A 14,706-nucleotide genomic window follows, 5' to 3' on the forward strand; every position below is an offset into this window, starting at 1 on the left:
TCAACAGGGGCTAAAAAATTATAAATAAATGTTGGCGATGATGCTTCCACAACTGCACAATGGGTTCACAACTTCTCAACCTACTTGCTCATCTCCACACACAGCGTTTCTGCGAATACAGAGGGCTCACTATTGATGCTGGTCCAAGAGGGGATTTTAGGTGTCATAAGAACACCACACTGAATACAATTGACTTATGTGTGAGATACACCTTCCCTCTGTCATTCTGTTTCAGTCCTTCCTCTTAGGAGAAATCTCAGCTTCATGCCAATGTCTTCCCTTTTTGCTAATTATTTTATTGTTTTAAAGAGGGGGTGTCTTGCTTTGTTGCCCAGGTGGTCTTGAACTCCTGCCCTCAAGGGATCCTCCTGCTTCAACCTCCCAAGGTGCTGGGATTAAGGCACGAGCCATAGAATGCCACCAGTGCCAATTTGTCTTTGACTCCTCTCCCAACCCATGCTAACCATCTCCCTCAGAGTTTTTGGCCCTATTCACAATTGAACAATGCTTTATTTTCAATTTTTACATTTGCTTTCTATTTATGACAGCTGAACCGTTAAAAAAGTAAATATAAGCAAACATTAATAGTTTAAAAAACAATGCTAAGTATATAATAAAACGTGGTTCATTCATTCTCGCATTCAACAAACATTCGTTCAACAAATATTTGTAGAGCATCTCCTATGGGCCAGGATTGCCAAAGGCGCATCTACGAACCCAGAAAACCCCTGCCCTCCGGGAGCTTTCATTCTACGGGTGGGAGTCGTGATGGTGGTCGGAGGAGGACTGGATTTGGGGATTTGTTTCTTGCGGGGGACACAGGACTGCCCGTGGGGCCCGCCTTCCGCGCAGAGCGCTGACGGGTCCGATGTGACCTGTAGGCTGACACCCCGGCTTCCCCTTGCCTAGAGGCCGGGCAGGGGGCGCGGAGCCCGGGGTCGCGGGGCTGAGGGAGCGGGGCTCGTGGGCGGAGGACGCAGGGCGGGCCCGGCGGGGCTCAGCTGCGGCCCGAGCTGTGTCTGCTGCCCCAGCGGCCGCGCCCCTCCTCCCTTTCCTCCCGCGGAGGCTGACGTGGAGTCAACAGCGCGGGCGGCCGCGGGAGGCGGCGGCGCAGCGGCTCGGAGGCGCCGGGCCCTCTCGGGGCCGCGCGGGGCCCGGGCAGCGGAGGCGGCGGCGGTGACGCCGCGAGGAGGCGGAGGAGGAGGAGAAGGAGGAGGAGGCGGGGGTCCAGGAGGCCGGCCCGCGCATGGAGGAGGAGACCATGAACGGCGACCGGACCGAGAGCGACTGGCAGGGGCTGGTGAGCGAGGTGAGGCCTCGGCGCCGGCCAGGCGGGATGGGCCGGGCCGAGCGGCCGCCGTTCCGGGCCAGCGCCCCCAGAGAGACAGAGAGGGGAGGGACTAGCGGGGGGCGCGCACCCCAAGCGGCCGCGGCTGCCGCCCCCGCGCGACCCCGCCAGGTGCGCCGCTCCTCCCGCACTTTCGGGTCTGCGCGGGCGCCACTTTCTTCCGCGCCATCTGGTGTCAGCCTTTGGGGAGGGGCCTTCCCCCCAGGCAGGGGTTGGCCCTGGATTGGAGGCTGAAGCCCTGGGATCCGGGAGGAGAAGGTGCCAAGCCCCACCTGCCTGCCTGCTCGCGACTGTTGTGGAGCCAAACCATTGGACGCCTGGGACTGAAACGGGAAGGTGGTGCCTTGGGGTAGAATCCGAGCCCTGGGGTGGCACCTGGGCCAGGTGGAATTCGGTGGTTCGAGTTGGGGGAGTTCGGGGGTCCGTCGCAGCCGTTCACTCATTCACTTGCTCAATTCAGTCAACACGTGTTTACTGCAGGCCTACCATGTGTAAGGTGGGGAGGGGCATTTATCAAAAAAGTGAAACACAGGTGCAGAAGTGATTCGATTTGTGGAAGCAGAGAACAACGTGTCCCCCTGCCCTGAGACTCTTTTGTCATAAACATACCCTGGGGGTCCGCTTTCAGCCTCCTGTGCTATTTGCTCTTCAGTCCCCGCTAAGAGAAGCTGCTGGTCTCTCCAGGTGAGAGGGAACGCGGATGTCTTCCTCTCGCAGGTAAGTTGCCCTGATTTGCCACCATTTGTGGGGGCAGTTCCTGGTGTTACTTACCCATGCCAGGGAATTTCTCCCTTCTGAAAACCAAGCTCCAGCCCAAGGCCAACTTGGGGCTTCCTTTTCTTTAATCCTGTGCACACAATGCGGAGTGTATCAGTTTGCTCTTATCTTTCCCTTGTAGGGTATGGGAAGGGAAACCCTCTACTGTCTCACTCCTTTCATCGTTTTCTGGGTCTCCAGGTCAGTCTGATAATAGTGCTTCATGCCCAGTGTGTGCAGAGCGTTGTGTTTCTGAAGAGGAATGACATGCGGTAGCTTCTGCCCTAGTTTAGTTTGCTCGGCGTTGGTCTAGTAGTTGAAAGCTCTCCTGTCTGGTGTTATGATCCATTGTATTGCAGCCTGGCTCCATCTTCTCAAACTGACAGGCTTTATGTCAAGGGACAGATCCTCTGGGGACCTTGTTTCTGGTCCCATCAAGAATCATACTTAGTAGTCAAGGAGCTGGAGGTAGTTCTTCTTAGAAGTCCGGTGTTAGGCCCTTAAATAGCAGCAGAATCTTCACTACTGCAACAATTGCATATCAGGTGCCTGTTAGGCGTCAGGTACATTGTGAGGTGCTTGGGATTCAGTGGTGGATAAGACAACTCCCCTACCCTCAAAGAACTCCTGGGGATTTCATGATATAGTCTGTGAGGAAGGTCACACCATAGACAGTAAGAGTGAACTAAAGGATGGAATGACTTCAAGTGCTAAATGGCAGGGGTGCCCCTCAGTGGGTTGGGCTTACCTCCACCTTGCACTGACTGCATTGTTGTAACAATAATGGGTTTCCTCACTAGACTGTGTGCTTTGTTTGGCTCTTTATTTCCAGGGCCTATGCACTGAGCTCTGTATGCATCAGGTGCTCAAAAAATGCTTGTTGAATAAGTCAGTGAATCCTGAAGTAGGTCCTTCAGGAGTTTGCCTGCGCATCCCAGCAGAGTTTCTCCAGAGTAACGCCTCCTTAACTTCACAAACATGAGGTGAACACATAGCCAGGGGCCATGGGGGAGGTGAAAATGGGTCTTACTTCCCACCTTAATAATAACTAATGACTATTTCTTGAGTGCATCCTTCATATTAAGCATTTTACATGGCCTCATACTCATAATGACATAAGGTAGGAATTCTTTCTTATTTTACAGATAAGGAAACAGTGGCTCAGACAGGCTAAGGAACTTGCTCAGAGCCTCACCTCTGGTAAGTGGAAGAGGCAGGATTTGAATCCTGGTCTGTTGGACTCCTTGCTTGAGCCTTGGCTTGTCTGAGCCTCGCTAGGCCACACTTTCTATTTTAATCATTACTCATCTGTCTGTATCTTCTGCTAGATGGTAGGCTTCTCAAGGAAGGAGACCATGTCTGATTCAACTTTGAGTCCCCAGCAACTGGATCGCTGTTTCTTAGAGTATGGCCTACAGATCAGCTGCATCAGAGTCATTTTGGGTGCCTGTGAAAAATTCAAGTTTATGGGTCTCTCCCAAATTTATTGTAGTGAATTGAATTATGTACCCCGCCTGCCCCCCACCCCCTGCCTGCCATAGATGCATCTGGGAACTAACCCCAGTAGGTGCGAATGTGACTTTATTTGGAAATAGGGAAGATATGATCAAGTTAAGGATCTTTGGATGAGATCACCCTGGATTTAGGGTAGGTCCTAAATCTAATGACTGGTATGTTAGAAGAGAAAGGACAGAGATTTAAGCTGCAGACACACAAGGGAGCAGGCTATGGGAAGATGGAGATACATGAAAGGAAGACCATATGAAGACAGAGATAGAGATTGGAGTGATGCAGCCACATGGCAAGGCATGCCAAAGATCGCTGGCAGCCCCCAGAAGCTGGAAGAGGCAGATTATCCCTCAAAGTCCCCAGAAAAAGACAACAGCTGACACCTTGATTTTGGATTTCTGGTCTCTGTAACTGTGAGTGACTATGCTTCTGTTGTTTTAAGCCACCCCATTTGTGATCATTTGTTACAGCAATGTATTAGTCCGTTTTCATGCTGCTTATAAAGACATACCCGAGACTGGGTGATTTACAAAAGAAAGAGAGGTTTCATGGGCTTACCGTTCCAGATGGCTGGGGAGGCCCCAGAATCATGCTGGAAGGCAAGGAGGAGCAAGTCACATCTTACATGGATGGCAGCAGGCAAAGAGAGAGAGCTTGCGCAGGAGAACTCCTCTTTATAAAACCATCAGATCTCATGAGACTTATTCACTATCAGGAGAACATTATGGAGGAAACTAGCCCCATGATTCAATTATCTCCCACCAGGTCCCTCCCACAACACGTGGGAGTTATGGGAATACAATTCAAGATGAGATTTGGGTGGGGACACAGAGCCAAACCATATCAAGCAGCCACAGGAAACTAATACACCTACTGCTCAAAAGTGCCTGGGGGAAGAGCCCCCGATCTGCCTTTCTTACAAGCTGAGCTGCCCAGGTGATTCCCCTGCCCAGTCAGGTTTGGCTGGCAGGGGTTCCATGGGTGTGACTGGGTCTGGTACCAGCCAGGTGAGATTCAGGGAAGAGTGTGCTCAGCAGCTGTGGTGTTACAAAGTGATTTGGGGACCTGGCAGAAGGACCTAAGGAAGACATCACTGCACAACTAATCTACACTACATGGGATTTTCGTGGACTTGCATTTATTTCTGCAGAAGTCCTGGGTGCTGCCTCCCACCCTGGATCCTCTCTCCATCACCTCTGTTTCACCTCATCATCACCTGCCCAGAGCCCTGTCCTCTCTTTCAATCAGTTTGCTTCCTCCACTTGCCTCGAGGAAGCAGTTTTCATTTAAAACGATCCTACAGAGATCAGTTTTATTTTCGTATATTTGGTATAATAAGCTGAAATTACAGCCTTTTCTCAGGCCCTGAAGTAAACCCACCCATGAATGTGAAAGAAGCATGGCCGGGTTCTGTTTTGGAAATTAAATGTCTGGGGAGGGGCAGATATTCTTATTGCCACCTGAGGTAAGCTTTCAAAATTGGAGACATCTTGAAGTACAGCTGTGCAGGCAATCAATAACTTTTTATTTCCAAGATAAAAATCCTGGTCATTGCTCAGCCCACCACTCTATGATAAACTATACATAATTCCATTTCACTGTTTGAATTTTGGTTAGATAGCAATCAATCTCCTATTCCTTGAGCATGTTGTGTACAGGAGCCAGGAGGCAGAAGACAGTTAACCGTGGGCCTCCACCCAAAGTAGAGACTGATTTTTGGTTTTTGTTGTTGTTGCTTCAGAGATGAGGTCTCACTCTGTTGCCCAGGCTGGAGTGCAGTGGCGCGATCATGGCTCACTTCAGCTCCATCTCCTGGGCCCGAGGGATTCTCCTGCTTCAGCCTTCTGAGTAGCTGGGGTTACAGGCATGTGCCACCAAGCCCAGCCAATTTTTTTTTTTTTTTTTTATAGAGATAGGGTCTCACTATGTTGCCCAGGCTGATCAGGAGCTCCTGGCTTCAAGGAATCCTCCTGCCTCAGCCTCCCAAAGTGCAGGGATTATAGGCATGAGCCACTGTGCCTGGCCTAGCCACTGATATTAGGAAAGGAGAGGTTGAATAGGTATAGAGACCAGCTCTGTGGTTAATTAAGGTAAAGATCCAGCTTTGGGTTTCAGTTGTTGACTTTGACTCTGAGGATAATAAGAGACCTGGGGGTAAGTCCTGGCCCTGCCTTTTTCTTGGTATGAAAGATCAAAAACCCAAACCAAAGTGGATAAGCTTAGAGGCAATTTATTGGCTGATATTGTAGGTTGTATTGTGTCCCCAAAACAATGTGTTCAAGTCCTAACACCCTCCCCTCAACTGCCACTACACAAACACCTGTGAATATGACCTTATTTGGAAGTAGGGTCTTTGCAGATGTAATCAAGTTATGATGAGGTCATCTTGGGTGGGCTCTAATCCAATGACCTGGTGTTCTTATCAGAAGAGGCAAATTTGGCCACAGAGATGCACAAAGAGAAGAAAATGTGAAGACACAGACGGAAGAAGGCATGTGACAACAGAGGCAGAAACTGGAGTCATGCAGCTGCAAGCCAAGGAAAGCCAAAGATTGCTGGCGACCACCAGAAACTAGGACGAGGCAAGGAAGAATCCTCCCCGAGAGCCTCACTGGGGAACACGGTCCTGCCAACACCTTCATTTTGGACTCTAACCCCCAGGACTGTGCAACAGTTGAATTCTGTTGTTTTAAGTCCCCCGGTTTGTGATAATTTGTTATGGCAGCCCTTGGAAGTGAATATAACTAATATGACTAATAATTCCATGCTAGGGATGGCTTTCGGCTGATTCAACACTAAGACAGTTTCTCTCCATCTTTGAGTCTGCTTGCTGCCTGGCTTTAGTCTCAGCCTCCCTTCCTCTCAAGTTCAAGTCCAGAGGGGAAGACGAGACCCTTCTCCAGCAGATCCTGTGAAACCCTGGGATGCTCCATTTAAACCCACTTAGATCACTCACCTATCCTGCAAGAAATCGCGCAGGTGGTTAGTGATCTGATTGTTTTAGGCCCGGAATTGTGTTTGGAGCCCTGCCCCAGGATACATGGACTGTGAGTGGAGCTAGGGTAGATCCCCAAGTAAAATTGGGGGGCTTCTTTCCAGAAGAGGGAGAATGAGTGTTGAGGGAATGACTGCACCATGTAACTTCTCTGAGCCTCATTTTTCTTGTCTTTAAATAGGGTTAAAAAAGTACCTACCTCATAGGTGATCCTAATTGTGAGGATCAAATGAAATAATGCTTGTGAGTACATAGGCCTCTGCCAGGCAAGGCAGTGGTAGAATAGTGAGCGTGAACCTCACGACAGAAACTCTGGTTTGTAAAAACTATAATTTGCTATAATGCCTTAATTTTGATTACAAGTTTTTGTTGTTTGAGTAGTGAAAATGTAATCTGCATATGAAGCCACACCACTCCCTTTCCCTGAATTTGTATTTTAATTCTAGGGGACTTATGAAATACTAAGACTAAGGCTAAGTCATTGGCTGAGGTGCTGGGGTGGGCTGTTTTTATCTATCCACAGGCTCCTAATTTAGTCTAGTATCTTGCCCTTGGTCACTCTAGGTCACTGTCGTGTCATCTCTCATACCCCTTCAGATGTCCTCTGGTCTTCTGGCTGTCTGCACCACGTCCATGCTACTTTTGGGTGAATGAAGAACAATGATGAACTGCTTTTTAATGTTCTGGGCATGGTGAACTTTGCTGTCTTGCCCAACTTTGCTGTCCCAAGGTGGGGCAAGTTTTATTCATTTTTAAAATTTGGCTGGGCACGGTGGCTCATGCCTGTAATCCCAGCACTTTGGGAGGTTGAGGCAGGCGTATCACCTGAGATCAGGAGTTCAAGACCAGCCCGGCCAAAACCCCCGTCTCTACTAAAAATGCAAAAATTAGCTGAGTGTAGTGGCACGTGCTTGTAATCCCAGATACTTGGGAGGGTGAGACAGGAGAATTGCTTGAACCCAGGAAGCAGAGGTTGCAGTAAGCCAAGATTGTGCCACTGCACTCCTGCCTGAGCGACAAGGGTGAAACTCTGTCATAAAATAAAATAAAATAAAATAAGATAAAATAAAATAAAAACTTTGTTCTGCTGCCCCTGAGTTACTGTAGGGCTAAATTATTATGCTGCCCTCAAATCACCCTGGGGCTATGGGAAACTTTGGGAAACTGTTGTGCACACAGCATGTCACAACACCAAGGCTGAGTCCAGGGAATTGGGGATTAGTTTTCACTTCCTAAGAAATAAGGGTGTATTTGTTAGGGTAAAGTCTAAGCCACTGTAAGAAATATGCCTGCCTCCAAAATAGAGTGGTTTAAATAAGGTAGGACATTTGTGTCTCTTTCATGTGAGTGTGGTGGTTCAGGCATGGAGGGCGGCCCTGCTCCGTGAGTCATCTAAGAATTCAGATTTATCTTGTTGCTCCATGATTAGGATATGGTCCTCATCTGTGTGGCTGAAGCTTGTTGCTGCCACATTTGTGTCCCAGCCCATGGGAAAAGAGAGAAGGGGGAACTCCAGGGCAAGGGGCTTTTCTTTAATTAGGGATGAGTGGAGAATTGTACATATCACATCTGCTCACATCCCATTGGTCTGAGCATAGTCATACGGCCACTCCTAGCTGTAAGAGAGGCTGTAAATGTAGTCTTCAGCAGAATGTGCCCATGTTAACTTTGGGAGGGTCCTATTAAGAAATAAGAGTAGGCTAGGCACCGTGGCTCACACCTGTAATGCCAGCACTTTGGGAGGCCAAGGCAGGTGGATCACCTAAGGTCAGGAGCCTGGCCAACATGGCAAAACCCCGTCTCTACTAAAAATACAAAAATTAGCTGGCCGTGGTGGCGCGCGCCTATAGTCCCAGCTACCCAGGAGGCTGAGGCAGGAGAATCACTTGAACCCGGGAGGTGGAGGTTTCAATGAGCAGAGATTGTGCCACTGCGCTCCAGCCTGGGCAACAAAAGCAAAACTTTATCTCACAGAAGAAAGAAAAAAAAAAAGAAACAAAGAAGAATATATAGGACATGGAAAAGATAAGTTATCAAAAAAAAAATGAGTAGGTTGACATATCAAAGTTAAAAAGTTATTCTCTTTGGAGGACTCTGTTAAAACAATAAAGAGTCACAGACTGGGAGAAAATATGTGCAGAACACACATCTTGTATCCAGAATATAAAAGGAACTCTCACTAAATAAGAAGAAAGGCCGGGCACGGTGGCTCACTCCTGTAATCCCAGCAGTTTGGGAGGCCGAGGCGGGTGGATCATGAGGTCAGGAGTTCGAGACCAGTCTGACCAACATGATGAAACCCTGTCTCTACTAAAAATACAAAAATTAGCCAGGCGTGGTGGCATGCACCTGTAATCCCAGCTGTTCGGGAGACTGAGGCAGGAGAATCGCTTGAACCTCAGAGGCGGAGGTTGCAGTGAGCTGAGATCACACCTGTGCACTCCAGCCTGGGCAACAGAGTAAGACTCCATTTCAAAACAAACAAACAAACAAACAAATGAATGGAAACAAAGAAACAATCTGAATTTTTTAATGAACAAAAGAATTAAGTAAACCCTGCACCGAAGAAGAGGGATGGCAAATAAGCAATGAGTAGAGGCTCAGCATCCTTAGTCATTAGGGAAATGTAAATGGAAACCACAGTGAGATACCACAACATACCTATTAGAATGGAAAAGCAACAAATTACAAAACTCATCATCTAAGGGCTGACAGGGGCGCAGAGCAACTAGAAGTCTCATATATTGCTGGAGGAAATGTAAAATAGTAAAGTCACTTCTGAAAAGGTTTGCAGTTTCTTTTAAAGTCAAACATACACTTAACCAAACAACCCAGCAATCCTTCTCCTAGTTAGGGTCGAAGAGAAATGAGGACACATGTCCACACCTGTCTGCACATCTATGTATGTAACTCAAACAGTATACAACCAAAAAACTTTGTTTTAAAAAATAATTATTCTAGCAGCAGAGGTACTGCTCCTTGTGGAGCAGGGCTACCCCATAGGCAGTGTGCCCAGAGCAGCCACAACCAAATAACTCATTTGGGGGAAGTGGGTTACAGGGTACATGGTACAGGGTAAAAGCTGATAGTTTTAACATCTGTGATGAGTGACTATATTGTACTTATAAATTAATGCTGTCTTATATCTTTCTAAAAACACCGTTATTAAGGTATAATTAATATATTAAAATGTGCACATATTTAAGGTGTACAATTTCATGAGTTTGGATGTGTGCATACACTGGTGTAACCATCACCACAATCAAGGTATACATGAAATTTTTGAAAAGTAAAAATTAAGGCCAGGCACTGTGGCTCACGCTTGTAATCCCAGGACTTTGGGAGGCTGAGGCGGGCGGATCATCCGAGGTCAGAAGTTTGAGACCAGCCTGGCCAACGTGGTGAAACCCCGTCTCTACTAAAAATACAAAATTAGCCAGGTGTGGAGGCATGTGCGTGTAATCTCAGCTACCCAGGAGGCTGAGGCAGGAGAATCGCTTGAACCTAGGAGGCGGAGGTTGCAGTGAGCCCAGACCGTGCCACTGCACCCCAGCCTGGGCAACAAGAGTGAAACTCCATCTCAAAAAAAAAAAAAAAAACAACCAAAAAACAAAACAAACAAACAAAAAAAACCTAAAAAATTAAAAAGACAGAAAACTGATCAGTGATTGCCAGAGCCTGAAGGTACAGTGAGGAAATTGGCTGCAGAGAAACATGAGGGAATCTTTTGGATTTATGGATGTATTCTGTCTCGATTGTGATGACGGTTATATGACTGTGTAAGCTTGTTGAAGTTCATGGAACCTTACACCTAGAAGGGATGAAATTTTCTCCAAATTATACCTCAGTAAACTCAATATTTTTCGAAAGGAGGTGAATGGATATTTTAAACAGCCATTGCTACAGAGAGCTTTAGTCCTTATCTCTCCAATTCCAGAGCTCATCAGGTTTCCATCAAAACTAGCTGTGCCCCCCAAATTTCAGCCCCGAGTCCTTGCTCTGCCCTCTCGACCCCAGGCTGATTGGGCCAAGCCCAGTGTTCCTCCTTGGAGACTGATAACCAGGCTCTCCTTTGTACTCAGATTCTGCCCTTTTCTCGACTTGGAAGATCCTTTCTAGTCTTTTGAGGAGTTATGGTTGAGGGCACCACTGGAGAGACTCAACTGTACCCTCGTATCTTCAGGAGCAGGCCCTCAACATGGAAAAGCCAGTCAGTTGTTACCTGTGTTCTGCTGGGCTGTGCCTTTCTTAGATGTAAAGACGGAATGTCTGGCTTCTTAAAAAGGGAGAGAGAGATGTGGGGGAGAATTAGGGTAAGGGTTGCAGGAAATGGAAGCAAGGTGGGAAGATAGGCTGTCAGTTAATATTTTAAAATGCTCTTTTTTTTTTTTTTTTTTTTTTGAGATAGAGTCTCACTCTGTCGCCTAGGCTGGAGTGCAATGGCACAGTCTCGGCCCACTGCAACCTCTGCTTCCCAGGCTCAAGTGATTCTCCAGTCTCAGCCTCCTGAGTAGCTAAGACTACGGGCATGAGCCACCAATTCCTGGCTAATTTTTCTATTTTTTGGAGAGACAGGGCTTCACCTTGTCGTCCAGGCCGGTCTCATATTCCTGAGCTCAAGGCAATCCATCGGTCTCAGCCTCCAACTGCTGGGATTACAGGTGTGAGCCACTGCGCCTGGCTTAAAATACTTGTTCTTATTAGCTGTTATTATTAGATAAAAACACCATGCACAATAGTGAGCAATAGATCTGAGACACTAATGTAGGCAGTTGGCGAGGCTTCATGGAGTGGGGAAAAGCTTCTTAGAAGTTGAGCTTTAACTGAGTCCCTTCCCTTTGGTTGAAGAGGGCAAGGGAGATCATGAGCAGGCATGAGCACTGGGCTGAGTTGGTGGCCTTTGCAGAGATGCTCCAGATAAAGGCAGAAATCTCTGGGTTGAGGTACAGCAGAAAATGAGATTGGATAACCAGAGAGGACCAGATGGTGAATGACTTCAAAAGCCAGGCTGCAGGATGTGCCCTGATATAGCTGGTAATGGGGAGGCACTGAACGCTTTTGTTAACTGGAGTACAAATTGATGAAAATACTTGGGATAGGTTGGTTTCCACTGAATTCAGTTACTGAGGCTGTACTGTCTGCAAGGTACTATGTCAGGCTGTGATGATATAAAAACTAATTTGCTGACCCTGCCAGGAATCAGGGAAGGACAATTTAGGAAGAGATACCAGTAATCTAGCCTTTTCTGTCACCATCAACGTTCTAAATTATTTCCATTGCACCTAAGTCCTACCACTTATCATGTAGTTTTCAACCTAACCCTTGACTTATCTGTCTCTCCTCTGAACCCAAAAGATCTTGAAATCTTTGAGAGTAGGGACCATATGTAACTTTAGCACTTAGCACTGTACTTTGCCCATTGCAGGTACTCCATACACGTGGAATGTATGAATGCTTGGATGTTTGAATGAATGAGGTGTTAAGGGGTTACAGCATTGGTGGGGATAGAGAAAAAGGGATGGCTATGGGAAACATTCTAAAGGAAGACCCCTACAGCAAATCATGGCTAGCAGAATTGGAGAGATGGAATAGAATGAGTCCAAGATGGCCCTTGCTGCATGGCTGGAGGGTGGTGGTACTGGAAGTCACAGGAGGTTAGGGGATATGAGTCTGGTGAGAAGAGCATGGGTTCTCTTCAGAACTGTGCATCATTCAGAGTTTCCTGGGAGTACTTGAGCTCTTGAGAAGCAAGATTAGTGCTTACTGGGAACATTTTCGATGAGCAGCTATCTTCATAGTGGCAGGCTAATTTCAGAGTAAGTTTATTAAAATTAGTGTGTGGGGGAAAGTGAGCTCAACTGCTATTTTTAACTGATGGGATTCATGTTCTCTCCTGTGCAGGGAAATTCGCATATGTGCTCCTAAAATTGACAATTTCCACTCTTATTATGTTAAAAAAAATTAATATAGTGAGTTTCACATTGAATAAAATACATTGGCTGAAGATGAGAAGAGGACTTTGGCCAGTCCCTGAATGAAAATGACCAGAATGAATGACATTTATTACTCACTGCCTGGTTTTCCACCCATAAAACCATACTGGGGCTTTGGTACCTCCTGGCAGAGAAGTTGCTTAAGTTTGAGAGTCTGCACCTGTCTCTGGCCCATCAGGCAGAATGGTGCCAGTGGTAGGGGAGACCTGGTTCCCAGAGAACACAAACCTTTGGTTGATTTTTACTTTGAAGTCTTTCCACTTTCACCTCTATCTGGTCCACTCTCTTCATTATCTGAAGCTATTTTATTGCAACAAGCACCCTAATACTGTTCAGGGTATCAGATTTTCTTCAAGTCTGCTTATCCTCTGTACAGCTAGCCAATTAAACCACCTTTAAGAAAAAACATTTTTCGCAACGTCCTCTTACTCAGAAAGCTTCAGCGGTAGTTCCCCATCACCTGGTGTTCGAGGCTCTTCATGCTGGCCTTGACCTATCTTTCTGCCTCTGTCTCATTGCTCCCCACATAAGCTGGCTGCTTCAGTCAAAATAATCTGCCATGTATTCTGGCTCCCCCACCTTTGTCTCACACCCTGACCTCTTCCAGGTGGGCCTCCCACTTCTTCTCTGACCACAGCCTTCACCAGTTCTTTAAGGTGGGGTGGAAACCCACATCCCTCCTAAAATCCTCCATGATGCCAATCTTGAAGTGAGCTCTTTGTCCTGTTGCCTTATGTGGCTTGGCTTAAACTGATCCTTTCACACTCACTCGCTACCTAAGAAAGAGAGAAGCCTTGTCTCTGTGTAGATATTAACTCCTGTATAAGTTGACAAGCTCCTTAGAGGAAGGACTGCGGTCATCTATGTTGGGGCAGGAGACAGGAATTCTGGAATGATGATGTATCATGCAGTGGCTCAGGTGTGCAGGTCCTGAGGCAGGGCACTGATACAGAATACAGAACCAACCTGGTTCTGGCCCATTTGCAGAGCCTCTACTTTGATCTCACATCCTCATTTAGGGAAAGTAGCTCATGCATGTGCCTGCCCACCTATAGCTCTGTTAATGGCAGGCACAAAGGTAGAGGTCAGCGATGTCAGGAGAGAGCCACCATTGTAGTGAGTTGGCTGGTTGATGTGAAGGAGGAGTGAAGGACAGCCCTCATATGTCAGTGGGACAGGATGTCTAGCAGAGGAAAAGGTCAGCATTCAATGTGCTGGTTATATAGTGAGCATTACTATGGGCAGAGCCTTCTGCATATGACAGTTGCCTTCAAGGAGTTTACTGTCCAGTGGTGATAGAGAATGGGGATGAGGTCACTACGCTGTGATGTACATTGTGATAAGCATTCTTCAGGTTAAGGGGAGGCTAATTTAGATTGGAGGATTGAGGAGGGTTCTTAATGGAGGTGGCACCTTGGCCAGGAAGGTTGGGCAGAATTTCAGCAAATGGAGATGTAAAGGAAGGGTGTTCTAGACAGAAGGAATGGAGATGGCAATGGTGCAGATGTAGCAAAATGCAAGACTTATTGGGGGAAATCCCAGATCATCTGGTCTCTGGTGGGGACACATAGTGGGGCATCGGGTGTTTGTTAGGCAGGCCTCAAATGCCCTGTTAACTGTATAGAGGGCGCGAGGGTCCTGAGTATGGCATTCATTCTGGAGGTGAACAATGGCACAATAGTCTCCTTTGAGTAGAAGAAGTTGCCTGGATGCATTGGGGAGGGAACTGATCTGCCAGGAGTGTATGTGAGGGACTGGACAGGGATGGGGCTTGGGGAGAGCACAGGAGCCTGTGTCTGTCTGTCCCTTTGCCCTTATCCACTTTCAGCTCACTTAGGTCTCCCGTTCACAGCTTCATTGTCCCTGATAATGCTCTTGCCAGGGTTGCCTAAGACCAGCCTCCTAACTACCACACCCAGTGGTCTTTCTTTAGGACTCCATTGCTGGCTGTGCAGCCTCTGACTCCAGGCAGCCTCCTCTTCTTTTCTTACACGCTGGGCTTCTGCATCCCTCCATGTGGCTACGGCCATGTCCCCAGGAACTAAACACCTTACTCAGTGTGCCCTCAGTGGAACTCCTGCTCCTTCTATATTACACCTTTCCTG

At 47.4% G+C, this 14,706-nt stretch overlaps 1 protein-coding gene across 3 annotated transcripts in view; it reads left to right on the forward strand.

The window, feature by feature from the left end:
• Positions 1-1,060: 1,060 nt before the first annotated feature.
• The window catches only part of LOC105487836 (coiled-coil domain containing 149), a 105,594-nt gene continuing 91,948 nt past the window's right edge, over positions 1,061-14,706 (forward strand). For 2 of the 3 annotated variants that reach the window (XM_011751461.2, XM_011751462.2), the window contains exon 1: positions 1,061-1,309. In XM_011751461.2, the coding sequence (XP_011749763.2) occupies positions 1,247-1,309 (63 nt within the window). In that variant the 5' untranslated portion in view covers positions 1,061-1,246. Of the gene's footprint in view, positions 1,310-1,634; positions 2,066-14,706 lie in introns of those variants that run through there. The other variant, XM_011751463.3, reaches the window with a different exon arrangement.

This window comes from Macaca nemestrina, chromosome 3 (assembly GCF_043159975.1).
Source record: "Macaca nemestrina isolate mMacNem1 chromosome 3, mMacNem.hap1, whole genome shotgun sequence".
In the NCBI taxonomy this organism is placed as follows: domain Eukaryota; kingdom Metazoa; phylum Chordata; class Mammalia; order Primates; family Cercopithecidae; genus Macaca; species Macaca nemestrina.